The sequence below is a fragment of the Macadamia integrifolia genome, unplaced genomic scaffold (assembly GCF_013358625.1).
Source record: "Macadamia integrifolia cultivar HAES 741 unplaced genomic scaffold, SCU_Mint_v3 scaffold1474, whole genome shotgun sequence".
NCBI classification, from domain to species: Eukaryota; Viridiplantae; Streptophyta; class Magnoliopsida; order Proteales; family Proteaceae; genus Macadamia; species Macadamia integrifolia.
Window position 1 is genome coordinate 10649 of NW_024868218.1, and position 18903 is coordinate 29551.

Below are 18903 nucleotides of genomic sequence, written 5' to 3' on the forward strand. Positions count from 1 at the left end.
TAATGACTTTTATTTTTTTACTTAATATTTTCTTTGATGACAACTTCTATCTCCCTTACGAATATAAAATGATATCGTTGCCCTCTGATTTCACGACACCATTTTGTCACATTCTATTATGCGCTCTTCATGCCGCTTGCTCAGAGAATCCTATCTCTAATCCAAAATAGGAAGTCACTATTAAAAACATACTGAGAAAAGAAATTCCTCAAAGACTATATATCTTGGTCTTGTATTTCTTATTCAAGATTTTCCTTAACAATCTAATCAATTGAACTTAGTCCCTACAAAGCGTGGCAGTGAGATCTCACAGTGCCCATTTAGTAAAGTACTACACATTCAACTCAATTTACTCTCATCATGACCACTTGTAGTCTGGTCACAAGTGTACTTTTTCCTTCCTGTTTTCCATTCCACCAAATCCATCACTGGCAGCTACAAAACACACACTCATTCTTGAAACCCCAGTGAGCATTAAGCAATCGATAACGGCGATTATGAGATTTAGTAGTCACTGGGTTTCTCTCTCTTCCCTTTCTCTCTCATCTGCTTCTCTCTCTCTCTCTCGATTCAACAACGACAGCAATGGCTCGAAAAAGGAAAAGAATTATTAAAAAAAGAGAAATAGCCTCGCGAATTGCGAACATGCCTTCTGCTTCTGCCACGTGGAGCCAGTTTATTAGGTATGTTTTTGCTATGGGGGCTCCCACAACAATATACCAACCTGCCATGTCAGTATCGCCCTCGTCCTATGACCCCGGGAATCCGTATCGTATGCCTCTCTCTCTATTTATTTCGTTTCACCGCTCTTCCTTTCCTTCTTTCTCGTTTCTCATCTTCTTATGTGCCCTAATTTCCCATACCCATCTCGTTGCATCTATTTGCTGAATCGCTCTCTCAGTGTTGTTTGATCCTCTTTGTGTTCTCAGTTGTCCAATTCTGCAAAAAGATTTTTGGGTTTTTCTCCCATTTGGATGTTCTTGGTTTCATTGTCACTCATTTTGCCGCAGGATTCTTGGTGGGTATTCTCTTTTTCTGTAGTTCCAGCTGAATCAGGTTGAGTTCTGTTTTCGTTTTCTATGAAGTTCTGTTCTTGCAGTTGAATATCTACGAATATTTTAGTATTGCTATCATTCTGCTGCTTTTGTCCTTTTTGCCCCCTTTTTGAAATTCTAATTTTATTTGGGAACTTGGAAGTTGTGTTTTTGAGTTGGTTGTACGGTGAGTAGCTGCTGACAATGGGTTGGCTTTAGTTGAGTTTGATTACCTATGGTTGTTTGAAGTCTGTTTGAATGTAGGGTTAGATATAGTTTTGGGGCATTGGTGATTTACTGTTTGGTAATGAGGCTAATCAGATTCAAGAACAGAGTTGAGGTCTGTTTTTGGTTGTTTCTGAATGCTTTCTTCCTGTACTTCAATTATGGGTTTTGCATGGTGGAAAAGTTGCATTTTGTTGCTTGATGCATGATGGGAGGGTTGGGGTTTTTTTTTTTTGGGGGGGGGGGGATGTATTGAGGAAAAGGTGAACTTGATACTGAAAATTTAAATTCAGAATTAGTGAATTATTTGAGGGACTTGAATTTTAGTGTTATATAGGGGTTTCAGTAATTCCAAACTTTTGATAGACTTGAATTTTAGTGGTATCTAGGGGTTTCACTAATTCCGAACTTTTGATAGACTTGAATTATAGTGGTATCTAGGGGTTGGCTGTTTAAGATAGGCATACAGATCCTCGTGAAACTTTATGAACTTACAATTAGGACAGAATCATCACTTTCAGCAGTGAACATTGTAACTAGTGGAGCAATATGTTAGAATTAACAGCATACTTTCGAGTAATTGAGCAACTACATTTTTTGTCTAGTGGTTATCAGTTGGGGCATACAATGGAATACGATAGAATAGACATAGAGCATACGGCACTTTATTTTGGCAGCAAATTTCTCTTTGATAATTCTCTGTTTTGCTACTGCTGCTTATTTTAAGGAGGCAATAGTTTTGATGTCCCCATGGTTTTATCACATCTTAGACTTTTAACATTGGCTGTGTGCCCATCGGATCTTGGGTTATATCTGTAGTATGACTTATTATGCTCCCATGATTTTATCACATCTTGACTTATAAAATTGGCTGTGTGCCTATCGTATCTTGGGTCAAATCTGTAGTATGACTTATTAAGTCAAATGGTTGGCTCATCTAGGATGAATTGCATTTACGCCCTCCGAACTTCCCCTTATTGGCCTTGTCTACAGTCCGGGTGTTTGAGTACTTTTTCTCATTCACTTTGTGATGGAGGCAAACAGATTTTATTGTTGAAAGCACTTAATATTTAGGACTCTCAATAAGTGCCAACAGTTGATATGATATATGTGGATCTTCCTTGTACAATACTACAATGTATGTTAGAATGTTATTTTGCACTTTTTATATAACATTGAGAAAGGGAGCAGAACTATTTTGTGGAGCTTAATATTTTCTCCCATTACTTGCTGAACAGTAAATTATGTGAATGATATAAAATTTGAAAAGGTGCTTAAAAGAACTGATAATTTAATGCTGCACAAGAAGCCTTCAACATTGTTTTAGTAATTACCTTTGCAATTTACCAACATTCAAGAATTGGTTTCACAGTATAATCTTATTTTCTTCTGCATTTTTTTTCTTCTTTGGGGGTAATATATCTGTTCTTTGACTTCCCCCCCCCCCCCAATTTGTTAACTTCTTTTATTCCTTTGAACTTATAGGATTTGAGTGTGGAGGCTTTACTATGGCTTGATTAGTATCTGGAAGTCCGGATCCCTGGTCCCACTCATTAAATCAATGTTATGCTTCTGGATACTGTTAATGATCAATGTAGGACCAGGGGTCAAAAGATGAAGGAAAATAATTCTGTGAATAATAAAATGATTGATAGAAATTGGGTTCTGAAGCGCAAAAGGAGGAGGCTTCCATGTGGACCAGATCAATCCAATGGTAAAGCAGAAGATTCTGTCCCAGCAGAATCCTCAAAGAACCTTCTTCCTGCTAAACGCAGGCTGAAAAGTGATATTCAATCTTTAGAAGATCCATCCAATGCTAAAGAAGGAAGTTCTGCACCTCCAGAATCTCCCAGGAACCATCCTCATGCTAAACGCAGGCTGAAAAGTGACCTCATTTCAGATCGATCATCATCCAAGAAGAAAGGAAATGATGGGGTAAGTTCTCTTCTGTGCTTTTTAACATATGCTGGAAGTGAGTGATTTCAGATCCTCATTACTCAATTTACTGTTTTAATTGACACAGTGCATACATAAAGGGACCAGAGGCATATGCATTCATAGCATAGAGATATTTTTTTTAACTGATGCCAAGAGCTACCGAGGTGTGCTCGAGAAATTTTTGCAAGTTCTGTAGGAATTGAAGTTATTGTGGCTCATCTTAATTTTTGTATCCCCCAATGGATGAGAAACTTTTACTTTAAACTGTAAACAGATTTTTTTTTGGGTGGGGGGGGGGGTAAGAATTTCGTTAGGGTTGCATCAATGGTCCCAATAGTGAGTTGTTTTTAGAAATGATGCACAGGAATACATAAATCGGGTAGTGCACATAACATCAAATGTTTCTATTAGTTCTTGGGGGTAAAGAGGGTGACTTGGAATTTTTGACTATAACTATAATTTTTTTTTTTCATGGAATGAGCATCGAGTAAACTTAGGGGTGTGCTTCTCCTTGGGGATGACACTGTCCCTATTGCCAATTTTGAAGGTTCTGTCATGTAACCAATGACTATGACCTCCTAGCCGTCCTGCCTTTAGCATGAGTTGGCTTAAAGAATGTTACAGAATGAGTGCTCTGGTTTGTATGGTATTAGAAGAAATTAGATGTTTCCCTATATTTCGGGTTCCATTGCAATGATCCATAAGGAAGATATATGTTTTTAGACTGTCTCCTGAAATGGCATTGGTGGTAGCTATGTTGATCAAAATTGTAGTACAGTGTGAGGAAGAGCTTGGAGATGAAGGGTGAGAAGATCTCTTCAGATGCTGTAATGTGTGTAGAGTGGTTTGAATTCTTTGATGGTACTCAGAAGAGTGCTTACTTCTTCAGTTTCTGGATTTGATGAAAGTGTGGAAATCCAGATTTTTAGGAAGAGCTGATTTCATTCAAGAAGAAAAGGGAATGCTGCTCCTGGAATTTTGTGGTCATGATTTTGATACATTTACTGCACATATGCATGCACAGAATACCTACTCTATACTGTATGATTCCTTTTATATTCTTAGAAGCGCTTAAAGTCATTTTACAAGACCCTGATATAACTCTGGGGTCCAGCTGTGGCTCTTAATGTAGTGTGGTTGATCTGTCTGTGGAGGTAAGGAGAACTGCTAATTCAGTTGCCATATTACAGTGCGTTGATTAAAAGATATCCGAGAAGGCTACTAGGAACGCTGAGGGCTCAAATCCTAAGGTTTTGGAAGTTCATCTTGGTGTGATGAACCTGAAATTTTGGATTAAGTCTGGGAAGTTAGGTTTGGAATTTAGTTCCCTCATCATGTTCAATGGGAAGTCAAGGTAGCAAAGGTTTTGGCATCATCTTTATTGTAGAAAATTATTATGCCAAAGCATTCTTTTGGACATTTGATGAAAGGGTTGTATTTTGAATGAGCCTAAGCAAGTGGTGTTTGAGAAGAGAAATATCAAATATGGTGATTAATAGCGAGCTCTAGTGATAGGGAAGTGGCTTTAGCAGAAGAATTTGATTTGTTGTATGTTTTATGGACGGGGTATACTGGTCATTAGCATTTGTGATCCTCATCGAAATCCTATGATTGAATCAATGTTTGTTGATTCAATCATCCTGGCATTGAGGGAGGCGCTTAAGTTACTGAAATGGATGTTAATAACAATTGTTTGACCAAGCCACTGAGCTGGGTTATGAAATGGGTGAAATTATTTGCATTAGAAGTAGTTGAGCTGTTTGCTCCCCTCTCTGATGCTAAGATGTTCTTGGCAGCAGAGTGTTGCTTGTTGGGGTCAGCAGTTGTATTCTATTTGTCTTCGTTGGTGTTCTGACTGGTTGGGTCAGACTTTATCTGCGTTTTAATTTGCTTTCATCTTCTCCTTGTACAAGTGCTGGCCTTTGCCAAACCCCTACTTTCTTTTTCGGCATAAAATACTGTTACTGATCAGGAAAAACAAGAAATATTAAAACCTTTATGTTGTGTCGTAAGTCTTAACCTTCCTTGGAGGGGGGGAGGTTGCTGAGGTGGAAATATTTGATGCTTATCCAAATAATAGAAAAAAAAGAAGGAAAAAGGAATGGAAAAAGGGCACTGGTTTCAGACATAAAAATGAGATACTCCACGGAGCTCCTGCAGCAAATTATTTGCAGCCTATTTATAGAATAAGTTGAAAATAGAGAGGGTCTTCCATATTTCTTCTGAAACAATTATCTGGTTCTTCACCTTCCTTTTTGTGAGTGAAAAATAATGTCGAACTCCCATTTACTGGAGTGGCTTCATGATTTTGCTCCTTTAATTCCTAATAAATGTCTTAGCTGATTCCAGATTTGTGCTTAATGATATCATCTTCTGTATGCACCTTTAGTTCTTCTTCTACTTAGTACTAATAACCTTTGGTCCATTTTTTTGCTTGTCTTCAGTACTACTTCGAATGTGTAATCTGTGATCTTGGTGGCAACTTGCTGTGTTGCGATAGTTGCCCTCGAACATATCATCTCCAGTGCCTTAGTCCCCCTCTCAAGGTATATATTGGTTTCATGGTGATATTTGCATTTACTTGTATGTATTCTTTAACCTTTAGTTGAATGTATTCTACCCCTCACCACCCACCCACCCCACCCCCCCCCAAAAAAAAAAAAAAACCCTTTAGTGGATTGTATGAGTATGTACCATTAATCTTGTTAATTTTTATTCCTGAAGCGTACTCCTCCTGGGAAGTGGCATTGTCCAAACTGCTGTGAGCGAAATGATTCTGTAAAGCCCATAAACCATCCAGAATCCATTTTGAGACGTGCAAGAACGAAGATTACTGCTGAAAAATCTAAGATGGGAAGTAAGTCATCTGACTCTCACAAGGTATCTCAGAACTTGGAAAGCTTAGTTCCAGCAAAAAGTAGATCGTCCAGCAAAGCGAGATCAACCTTTTCTCATTTAGTCCCATCTGTTGAAAAGAAGTCCAATTCCTCCCAAACGGATGTGTTGTGTAGCACAAAATCAAGCCACTCATCTCAGGGTGGACCTGGAGAAGCTATTTCATCACGTGGAAATGCCGACATTGAGAAGAAACCCAGCTTGTATCATGCAGATGAATCTGTTGACAGGAAGTTGCACTCTCCTGCTAATGAAGTCCAGTCTTCTGGTAGGGTTTTTGACTCTGAGCCAAATGATGAACCTGCTCAGAGGAAGTCTGACTCTCTCTGTGATAATGGAAAAAAGCTCTTGCTGACATCTGGTCAGGTCACTCAGAAAGCCAGGAAAAAGAAGAAAAAACTTAACATGGAAGATAATAATAATAATAATAAAACCAGAGCTGACAAGGGAAAATCTGCTGCAAAATTATCTCGCAAGCTTGGATCTAAGTCAATTTCTGCAAGTCCTGAAACTAGTAAACTACGCCAAAAAAACAATTCAGGCAATCATCGGGTTTCAATATCTATGTTGAAGGAGGATCTTGGAACAAAATCTTCTGTAGTGCAGCAACACGATGAGGTATATTTTCTTTATTTTTAATGTTTATTTGGGGCTTCCTTATTTTAAGAATCCTTGTTTTTGGCTCAAATGCATCCTTTTGGTCCAAATCATTTTTTTTTGATTTCTGTAGTAAAATTTCTCGCACTTCAAGTTTTGAGGTTTCCCTTATATCTGACCCTTTTATTATTAATTGTCGTGCACTTTGAATGTAATCACTTCATTGTAGGAATTTACACCATTTTCTTCTTGAATAGCTAATTTTATTGAAACCAAGGTTTAAGGAAACCAGGCTTGAAAACGAAATATTTCACGAAACTGTTAAATTTTGGCCAGTTGCTGGTTTCAAGACCCAAATAGCCAAATTAGTTCCCCAAACTTGTAGGAAATCCTATTTCAGGGTCTTTAAACATAGTGGAACCCTTAGATTGTAAAAAAACACTTGCAAAATGGTAGTTTGGAGTTGGTCCCTAGATTGGTAGTGTAATGTGTATGTGTACGCTGTGCGATGTTGTATACACAAAGTTTAGTACTAGAACACACAATTCAATTAAATCTACTAAAAATATGCTTTAGGAATGAATAAAACCTAAAATTATATACCATTTCATAGTTATCAAATGTTATTCATGGTTCATCACAAAGATATAATTTAGGCAATAGAAGGATTAATACTAAATTGGAGCTATGGATATCAAGCTTAGAATCAAGAGGTTTTATGATAACCAGAATAGAGATAGAGTATATGATGCGTCCCTTCGGTCAAACTAGGAGAGGTGATGAAGTGGTGAAACTTGAGGAGCGAGAGCTACCATAGAGTGATTGTTTTAAATACCTAGGTTCAATCATTAACAAAGAGGGTGATGTAGACGATGATGTTTCCCAAAGAAATAAAGTGGGATGGATGAAGTGGAGAAGTGTGTCAGGAGTGCTATGTGACAAACACATGCTTCTTAAACTCAATGAAAAATTATACAGGACAGTAATAAGACCAGCTATGATGTATGGGGCGGAGTGTTGGGCAGTCAAGACGAGTAATTTGAATAAATTGGATGTAGCAGAGATGAGGATGTTGAGAGGGATGTGTGGCAAGACCAAGAGAGACAGAGCAAGGGATTAAGGAATGATTGTCTTAGAAACGAGTTGGGGGTTGCACCAATCTAGGACAAGCTCAGCGAGAACCGATTGAGGGGGTATTGGATGCCTTAGTAAGGAAGAGCGACCATATTCAATTACATGGAGTCAGAAGGAGGGGCAGACCTAAAATGACTATTGTAGAAGTGGTAAGAAAAGATATGCATATGGTAGGGTCCGATTCTAGTATGACTGTGGGTAGAGTTATGTGGAGAACAAGGACCTGTGTTGCGGACTCCTTATAAAGCGTTATTCCAGTGATGCTGCCTTGCTATTGCTTTGATTTCTTCTTTTACCTCCTTTTACTTCCTTTTGGTATTTTTTTATTCTTATGCCTAATACTATCTTAGACCGGATCTGATCCATGTAGCCAGCCCCATTAAGTTGGGATAAGGTTATGATTGTTGTTGTTGGTTCACTGCAAAGATATAAGAGTGATTTGGCAAAAATAATCACAAAGATCAAGGTTTTCTAGGAACTTTCCCTCTTTGGAGTTGACACTAGCTAAATGAGATGGAAACTTAAACCACCAAAATTTTGATCGAAACCATGCATTTTATACAAAGAGTTTGACCAAAACGATACCAAAATCTGAAACATGGTCAAAACTTTGCCTATACTGTGTAATTTCAGTTGAAACATTACAATTCTTCAGTATCTCTGGCTTTTTCATTTTGACAGCTTGTGAAGCCAAAATATTTTGGTTGGTTTTGTGAAATTTCGTCAAAACCTTGTACTATTATTTCAACCCCCGCTGAACTACTACATCATGTTCATTACACTTGGACTCATCACATTTGCTGACTCGTCACACTAACTGGTTGTTGCTGAATGGTTGTCTGTACTAGATGAAGCATTTTTTTGTTTAGTCCCCAACCTCTTCTTAATGCCCCAATCCCATTGATTTTGGCACAATATTGTCCTCTTTGGCCCATGAGCCTCAAGGCTCTAAAATACGTATCATGTTAAGGAGACTAAAGGTTATCAACTAGCCTAGAAACCTTCCCCTAGGCAATACGATATAGAAGGATTGCTACTACAAGCAGTACTACACCTTTGATCATGAAATATCGATTGCTTGTTGAACCCTGTGAATCATGTGAAAGTAGGATACTTCAAATTTGGCACTAAAGTTTGCACATCTTCACCGATCTCCCAAACCTCCTGAAACTTGCTGTATTCTTGGTGGGGACACCTCACCGATCTCTCAGGCAGATTTGGTACACTTGCCATATTCTTGGGTGTCACATTCTTCCCTGCTTTGGGCACAACGTCCCCGTTGTGGGATCACATGCTGTTGAGGTCCGCTCTGATACCATCTGTAATGCCTCAATCCCATTAACCTTGGTATAATATTGTTCTTTTTGGCCTATGAGCCTTAAGGCTCTAAAACACTTTGTACAATGATAAGGAGGTTAGAGGTTATCAACTAGCCCAACAACCTCCCTCTAGATGATGTGGGGATAAAGTTTGCACACTTTCACCGATCTCCTAAACCCCCTAGTGCTTTCCGTATTCTTGGCAGAGACACCTCACCGATCTCCCAGGCAGGTCTGGTACACTTGCCGTATTCTTGTGTGATATCTTGCCCCCTTCAAATACTTGATTCTAATGAGCAACTATATTGAACTTAGTGATGAAATCATGCTCAGAGTCATATGAATTATTTGTGCATGCTGATCTTATCATCTGAAGTAGTCATGTGTATAGTATGCAGCTAGCTGTATGTTATGTATTTTGGAGGTATGGAACCATCTAATTGCTTATGAGAATTAGGAAACCAAACCTAGCCTTATCCATTCTTCCATTCCCAAAATTTTTGTTTGAAATAAAAATAAAAAAGAGGCAACCAGAAGGGTTCCATGGTCCCACCATGCCCTTTGCCTGTAGTGGTTCAACCATGCCAGCCAAATAGCCTTGAACTTGGACAGGTCCACAGCAACATCCACCCATGGCTAAAATATCTGACCAATCTGATGTATCCCCTTGTCAGTATAGATTTTCTGGAAATTGCATGAGGAAAGATACTAACTCAGCTCAACAGGGACTATTGAAAATCGAAGGGAGGAAACCCACATAATACACACACGCATATGGAATATGGGTGGATAACATGTATATCTGTATGTATGGTAATTACAATTGAAGTTTTTGTACATAATAAATAGAAAGTTTTTTAGTGAAGAATATGAATAGAAAGTAGTGGTAGAGCCTGTGGCACAACGGTTAAGTTGCACTATTGCAACATGTTGGTCACAGGTTCAAAACTCGGAAACAGCCTCTTCTGCGAAGTAGGGTGTAAGGCTGTGTACACTTGCCCCTCCCAAACTCTGCAGTAGCGGGAGCCTTGTGCACAGGGTTGCCTTTTCTTTTCAATATGAATAGAAAGTGATAGCTGGATGATGTTTGAAGTGTTGTAACGATAAACCGAGTTTGTTTCAGACACAAGCATGAGCTGATGTGCGTGCATACTCTCTGTCTCTCTCTCTTTTTATGTTTTGGTCCAGATTAGTTGCTCCTATCATTTTGACGTACAAACACTTAGGATGAAAACCTTATGCGTATTCATGAAAATATAAAGCTGTAAAACCAATTTCATTTCATTATGGCATGGTATTCTGTTTTATTCGTATCCTCTATTACTAGTTTTCATTTTATTATGGCATGGTATTCTGTTTTATTCTTATCATCTACTAGTCTGCTGCATTTTTGAACTTCTAGCCTTGATGCCATAGTTAATATGTTTTTCTGTCCGAGTCGCGATATATTCCATTAATTTTTATTGGGGCACATTCTGTTTTTCTCATAGTGTGCTCCTGTCTTTTTTATTTATTTTGTCTACTTATCTTATGCAGAGGAGCCCGGAGGTAATATCAGCCTCCGTACATGTCTTAGATGAAACAAGGGGTCAAGAAGATAAAATGGTGACATCTGACGAAAATGTATCTTGTGAAGTTCAACAGGTAAATAGACTGTTTAGAATAGATTGCCTGAATTACTTATGTGTTTATGTAACTTATGTTAGATAGTGGCAATAGCAATGCATGAACTTTGGTTCGAAGTATTATAGAACTCCTGGATTTGTTGTACCTGTTCTTTATTTTGATTACTGTGATTGTGCGTCTATCTAACAGGTTGATCGGATTCTTGGATGTCGAGTTCAAAGTAGTGAAAAAATTTCTCAACATTTCAGTCAACCAATCAAAATTTCAGCTTCCCCTGTGACTCCTCACACTGCATCTGGAAACATCCGTACACGGCCTGCAAATGACCTGCCATCTCATTATATGCCTGTCCTAGAAAAAATTGACAGGGTATCGGAGGATGAGCCTTCTAGTAGTAATGTTGTAGATGCTGAGAATGCTGATCTCACTGCCGAGGGATGCAATAATTCTGTGAACCTAGTTGATAAGAGAAAAGGCAGCAAGAATGATACCAAGGTGGATAAGATACATGTCTATAGAAGATGTGCAAAAGAGGGCAGTGGAGAGGGGAATGCCATGGTCTCTATGAGGAGATCTTTCAAAATTCGGAGTTTTATGGTCTCAAGTACTGAAGTTCAAAATGGATCTGCTGTAGACAGAGGGGATATGGAGGAAATAACTAAAAAGGCAGTGCCAGAAGAGAATGCTAGTGTTGAACGTGTTAGTTTGGATGTTGATGGTAATTGTCCAATGCCAAAAGCATGTGAAACCCCTGTATTTTCAGATGCTAAAGACAGGAAAGACAAGGATAAGGAGATGAGATTGAATGACAGTGTGGAGAACAAGATGCAAGGGTCAGTCTTGGAGGAATCTGCTCCATCACTCACAGATACAGTTTTATATGAATTTTTTGTTAAATGGGTTGGGCAATCTCACATTCATAACAGCTGGGTTCCTGAACAGCAATTGAAATTTCTCGCAAAGAGAAAGCTAGAGAATTATAAGTCAAAGCATGGAACAGCACTGATAAATCTTTGTGAGGAACAATGGTGCCGGCCTCAAAGAGTGATTGCCCTCCGTTCTTGCAAGGATGGCACAACCGAAGCTTTTGTAAAATGGCGTGGTCTACATTATGATGAATGCACATGGGAGAAGTTTGATGAATCTACCTTTGGGAAATCTTTGCATTTGATTGCTGAATTTAAGCACTTTGAATTCCAAACACTGGCCAAAGATTCTGCCAAGGATGATTTTCCGAGGAGTAAGTGTCAACATACTGACACAGTTGCTCTTGAAGAGCAGCCTAAGGAGCTGAAAGGAGGTTCCCTGTTTCCACATCAACTAGAAGCTTTGAACTGGTTGCGCAAGTGCTGGCATAAATCTAAAAATGTAATCCTTGCTGATGAGATGGGGCTGGGAAAAACTGTGTCTGGCTGTGCTTTTATTTCGTCTTTATATTTTGAGTTTAAAGTTATGTTGCCTTGTCTAGTTTTGGTTCCTCTGTCCACAATGCCTAACTGGCTTGCTGAGTTCTCATTATGGGCTCCAGATCTGAATGTTGTGGAGTATCATGGCTGTGCAAAAGCAAGATCAATTATTCGTCAATATGAATGGCATGCAAATGATCCAAATGGGTTAAACAAGAGAACTAAGTCATACAAATTTAATGTTCTTTTGACTACTTATGAGATGGTGCTTGCTGACTCCTCCAATTTGCGCGGTGTTCCCTGGGAGGTTCTTGTGGTTGATGAGGGTCATCGTCTGAAGAACTCAGGCAGTAAACTTTTCAGCATGCTCAACACATTTTCTTTTCAACACCGTGTTCTGTTGACTGGCACCCCTCTGCAGAATAATTTAGGTGAAATGTACAACTTGCTAAATTTCTTGCAGCCTACTTCGTTCCCTTCTCTGTCATCATTTGAAGAGAGATTTAATGATCTCACAACTGCGGAAAAAGTGGAAGAGCTGAAAAAACTTGTTGCTCCTCATATGCTTCGAAGACTTAAAAAGGATGCTATGCAAAATATTCCCCCCAAGACTGAACGCATGGTTCCTGTTGAGTTGTCATCTATCCAGGCAGAATATTATCGGGCAATGCTTACGAAGAATTATCAGATATTACGTAACATCGGAAAGGGCGTTGCTCAGAAGTCAATGCTGAATATTGTTATGCAGCTTCGGAAAGTTTGCAATCATCCGTATCTTATACCAGGTACGGAGCCTGATTCTGGATCAGTAGAGTTCCTTCAAGAAATGCGAATAAAGGCATCTGCCAAGCTGACACTGTTGCATTCTATGCTTAAGGTGTTGCATAGAGAAGGCCATCGTGTACTTATATTTTCACAGATGACTAAGCTTCTTGATATACTTGAGGATTATTTGACGATAGAATACGGGCCTAAAACATTTGAAAGAGTGGATGGTTCAGTCTCAGTGGCTGACCGTCAAGCAGCAATTACACGCTTCAATCAAGATAGAAGTCGATTTGTGTTCTTGTTATCTACACGGTCTTGTGGCCTAGGGATCAATCTGGCAACTGCTGACACTGTCATTATCTATGATTCTGATTTCAACCCGCATGCTGATATTCAAGCAATGAATCGTGCACATCGGATTGGACAGTCAAAAAGACTTCTCGTATACAGGCTTGTTGTACGTGCGAGTGTTGAGGAGCGCATCTTGCAGCTTGCAAAGAAGAAGTTGATGCTTGATCAACTTTTTGTGAACAAGTCTGGATCCCAAAAAGAGGTGGAGGACATTCTACGTTGGGGAACAGAAGAACTTTTTAATGATTCTATTGGTGTGGCTGGAAAAGATACTGTTGAGAATTCTAGCAACAAAGATGAAACAACCACAGACACAGAGCATAAGCATAAAAGGAGGTCTGGTGGCCTTGGAGATGTGTACAAAGATAGATGCACGGATGGCAGCACAAAGATCATTTGGGATGAAAATGCAATTCTGAAGTTACTTGATCGTTCAAACCTTCAGTCTGTGTTCTCTGAAAGTGCCGAAGGAGATTTGGAGAATGATATGCTTGGCTCTGTAAAGGTAAAGTGCAATATATTTCGTGTTGCTCTGTTGAAATTCACAATTGGGTTTCCTCTGGACTGTATTATCAACATTCCCTGCATTGTTCTGTGAAGTGCTTGATGTGCATCTTTATATTTCCGTCAGGGTTTTTGATTGCTTTTACCGTGATGGAGAATATTTTTGAACTCTGTTTTGTGTTCCATACTTACATATTGAATAAATGGAATTTCTGGAACTTTTGGTTCTTTCACACTGATTAAACGGAGAAGGGGATGCTTACGTGGACATGTTGGCAGCGTTGCTGTTGTGCACAATGTGACCATAATAAGTCAACTGATCTAAACTCAATTATGCCTTGTCAGAAAAGAATTCTAGTTATGAAATGTTTAGTTGGCTTTCTTGTGAACTTAGAACCTTTTGAAGGATAGGTTGCACATCTATATTAAACCAGCATACAAATTTTCTTTGAAGAATAGGTGAATGATTGTGTCTATTTATCTTCCCTCTTGAGGCTGATGTGCTTAGTGCTGTGTACTCTGGACTGATTTGGTTTATTCATGGGCTGTCTTAGTTTTTTCCAATTAGTGTTCACTTCCATATGCTATTTGTGGTGCTTATTTGGCTAATATCTACATGCTTAAAGCTATGCGGTGTTCCCCACTACTGGAGAGATTTCTGGCTGGTTCCTCAATATGGATGATGAGGCTTTTTGATGGGAAATCAATTAGCTGTGTTCAGGGATAATATTTATCCCCCACTCCATTGAAATATAGGGTGAAAATAACATCCTGAACCAATTAGTCAAGGGTTTGTGACAGAAAACATTCTCTGAGGGGAAAAAGAATCCTAGTCGAAGTAGGATCTCAAAAATGTAAGGCTTGCATTTAGTTTTAAGTGAACTTCAAAGTAATATCATAGATTATAGAGTGTGAACTATGCTAGGTTTATAGTTCACAGGTCTAACTTATCCAAAAACTAAAAAAAAAGTGTACATGTTGCAGTTCAATGCACCGGGTTTAGATATGTTCAGATAATAAAACAGTAGGCAAAGATCACCTCCGCGATCATTATTAGTGTGTTTCAACAATTCAACTGCTAGGTGTATGATTATGGTGAGGAGTGAAGACTAGGGTATGATGGCTGAAATTGAGTGGACAAGTATAGAACAACTGAAAATTTTGGTATGGGACTGATATAGAATGTATAAGAAAAAAGAAAGGGAGGGTGCCTCATAGCAACTACGGAGATCTCTAGTAATCAGCGGCTATAAGAGCTTGAAACCTTCAACTCTGATCAATTGTTCAGCCATGTAAATGTAAAAGAGAGAGGGACCATTCTCAACAAGGTCATTTATGGAGAAGTCCGACTCCCAACTCTTTCTATTGGGCAGGGCAAGAGCCCGTAGTTACAGCATGAATTCTTGGGCAAGAAAAAATTGAAAATTTGAAGGAAAAAACTTAGGGATTGTATAATATATACAGAAAGTAATAGTTAGTTGAGCAATTCTAGAAAAAAAAAAAGGTAGATCAGCAATAACTCAACCAGGGTTTAGTGCAGCAACTTGAAACTCCAACACACTTTGTACAGTAGCCTCAGGTGCAGAAAAAAGCTGGGCAGAAACTCAACTTTGATTTCATTAACAAGTTTTAAACACTTTTCTAAATCAATGATAGATGATCCTGCATCAAACCCACTCCGTTGTGGGGTGGATGTAAGGCTTTTTAATTGTCATGACGTCTATAGAATCATCCCATTTTTGAAGGTCCGCATTTTTAACGTTTTAATATTCTTCTGGAATTGACATGGAAATGATGGCTTAGTTTGTAGGCAGCTACCAGATTTCCTTAATCATCTAACTGTTTCACTGGGTGAAACTCTGGATGTTTCGCAGCATCTAATGCATTGTTTAAAGCTTTTTTGTTTTCACAAATACTGTTGGACTGGGTTATTTGTTGTAGGAAGTAGGATTCACCACACTATTTCTACTAGTAATGGGATTCAGAGAATGACGAGAAAAGAAATTAAAAGAGAGAATACAACTCATTCTCTTTCTGTGAGTGTGAAGTGCAGTATGAAAATTGGGGAGTAGGAGGCTGATGCAGATTTATCACCAAAATGGGCTTGTTTTCTTAGGAATAAGTCTATGGTTGGGTTGTATGCATGTTGGGCCTTTGGTCCAAGGGTTTTTTAATGTAATAGGCTACTTTAATAGTTTAATGAGCCTAAACCATGGTAATAGGTCTAGTAGTGGTTTGGTTCATTAGTTGAACCAGTCATGGGGTCAATAAGTGTTTAGAAGGTACTTTTACTTTTACTTTTACTTTTACTTTTACCTTTTTACTTTTCTAGAAAAGGGGGAGGGGAATCAACTCACTTTTGTAAGTAATGGTGGGTGAAGACTTTCCCATACCAACTTTAAGAGGTGATGATTTTTCCACCTTTGGTAGTTGGGGGATGAAGACTTTTCCACCTTTGGTAGGTGGGGGATGAAGATTTTTCCACCTTTGGTAGTTGGGGGATGAAGACTTTTCCACCTTTGGTAGGTGGGGGATGAAGATTTTTCCACCTTTGGTAGGTGGGGGATGAAGACTTTTCCACCTTTGGTAGTTGGGGGATGACTTTTCCATTGTAACTTTAAGAGGTGAGGATTTTTCTACTTTTGGTAGTTGGTAGGTGAAGACTTTTCCAACTTTAGTAGTTGGAAGGTGAAGACTTTCCTACCCCAACTTTAATAAGTGAAGACTTTCTACTATTGTTAGTTGGAAGTTGGGTATGTAATGTTTTGTTGAGTTGGTCCTATAAATAGGGATCAATTGTAAGCATTCAAGAACAACTCAGAATTTGAAATCAAAGTTTGCTTATGCAACTCTCTTCTTGTGTTTGATCAAGAAATCCCTTGTGTTTGATCAAGGTAGGTTGGTGTTTGATCCAGTCGATCCACCTTGCGGTGTGAAGCCCGGGTGTTATATTATTGTTTATTGTTCCATCTTTTTTATCTTTCAACAAGTTTTAGCAATATCCTATTCTCCATATCTAGAATTCCCTATTCTCTGAGAAAAGATCCTACCCTGGTACTGTTTTGAGCTTCCTCAATTTCAGTATTACATCAATTGGTATCAGAGCATGGCAGAGAATGAGTCACAGTGGCCGCCGCCTCCACCTGATCCAATGGCAAAAGTCATTGAGATGCTTCAACAGCTCTCTACTGGACAGAAGATCATAAGTGCGAGGTTGCAATCACTTGAGAATCAAAGTACTACTCCAATACAAGGTAGCAATGTACCATTCGAAAGGGAGGACAGGTATCAACTACAATCTGCTGTGCATCGTCAACATAGGAGAAGTGCTGAAAGGGCACAACAAAGAACCCCTACAGCACCACCTACCTTCGAGGAGCATATAAGATCTTATTTCAATGGTGATCTTGAAGCACCTTGTCGACGTGCTGATGAATCACAGAAGGTCAAGCTTGAATTAAAGGAGTTCAGCGACAAGCATGATTCCCAGGTATTTTTTGATTGGTTGGTTACTTTAGATAACTACTTTGACCGGTTTGAATTATCTGAGTCGCACAAAATGAGCCTAGTGCGTACTAGGCTAGTTGGGTCAGCCCGCGAGTGGTGGAGAACCAAAGAAAGGGATCTAAAAGATCGTGGTAGATCTCCCATTACTTGGGAAGAAATGAAGTATGAGTTGGCGGGCATGTGCCTATCCAAACATGAACGAAGAATGTACTTCCCTCCACCCGAGTCCCCTTTAAAGTCTTCTTTAGATTTCCAAATATCACCCACTGGTGACAAGAGCATGAAAGAATTAACAGACCACATGGCCATTCTTGTACAATATGCAAAGGAGCAACATGAGAAGACACCTCCCATCAGCGAACCAAGGTCAGAAGTTGAGGTTAGTGTGGAAGAAATTCCAGCAATTTCTACTGTCAAAGAGGGGTTAGACAATGATGATCCCATCACTAAGACTCATGTGGAAGAAATCGACATTGAAGACATTGTTCTTGAAAAGTTGGAGCTTATCCCTCAAGTCTTTGCCAAGGAGATTACCAATGTTGAGGACTCTATGAATTCAACATTCACAACCTATATTGATTCAGAGGATGATCATGTAGAGTTCATTATGCCACTATGGTTCTTTGAAGAGAGAACTCCACACATTGAAGACTTTATCCCCAACGTTCCTACACCACTCGAGTTTTGTTTGGGAATGGTTAAAGATGTTACTCACATGTGGTTTCCCCCTCATCACTACAAAATTCGAGGACGAATTTTTTCAAGCTGGGGAGAATTGATGCAGATTTATCACCAAAATGGGCTTGTTTTCTTAGGAATAAGTCTATGGTTGGGTTGTATGCATGTTGGGCCTTTGGTCCAAGGGTTTTTTTAATGTAATAGGCCACTTTAATAGTTTAATGAGCCTAAACCATGGGTAATAGGTATGCATACGGGATTAGTTACTATGGTTTACATGTTTTGGTCTAGTAGTGGTTTGGTTCATTAGTTGAACCAGTCATGGGGTCAATAAGTGTTTAGAATGTACTTTTACTTTTACTTTTACTTTTACCTTTTTACTTTTCTAGAAAAGGGGAGGGGAATCAATTCACTTTTGTAAGTGATGATGGGTGAAGACTTTTCCACCTTTGGTAGGTGGGGGATGAAGATTTTTCCACCTTTGGTAGTTGGGGGATGAAGATTTTTCCACCTTTGGTAGGTGGGGGATGAAGACTTTTCCACCTTTGGTAGTTGGGGGATGACTTTTCCATTGTAACTTTAAGAGGTGAGGATTTTTCTACTTTTGGTAGTTGGTAGGTGAAGACTTTTCCAACTTTAGTAGTTGGAAGGTGAAGACTTTCCTACCCCAACTTTAATAAGTGAAGACTTTCTACTATTGTTAGTTGGAAGTTGGGTATGTAATGTTTTGTTGAGTTGGTCCTATAAATAGGGATCAATTGTAAGCATTCAAAAAAACTCAGAATTTGAAATCAAAGTTTGCTTATGCAACTCTCTTCTTGTGTTTGATCAAGAATCTCTTGTGTTTGATCAAGAAATCCCTTGTGTTTGATCAAGGTAGGTTGGTGTTTGATCCAGTCGATCCACCTTGCGGTGTGAAGC

The 18903-nt window shown here is 39.0% G+C and overlaps 1 protein-coding gene across 1 annotated transcript; it reads left to right on the top strand.

Moving 5' to 3' along the window:
• The first annotated feature begins 315 nt into the window (after positions 1 to 315).
• Positions 316 to 13891, top strand: LOC122063839 (protein CHROMATIN REMODELING 4-like). Its single transcript, XM_042627545.1, has 6 exons — positions 316 to 1018; positions 2745 to 3194; positions 5642 to 5743; positions 5922 to 6710; positions 10679 to 10786; positions 10958 to 13891. Exons 2-6 carry the CDS (start codon positions 2826 to 2828, stop codon positions 13889 to 13891), a joined length of 4302 nt encoding a protein of 1433 aa, XP_042483479.1. The 5' UTR covers positions 316 to 1018; positions 2745 to 2825.
• Positions 13892 to 18903: the final 5012 nt, after the last annotated feature.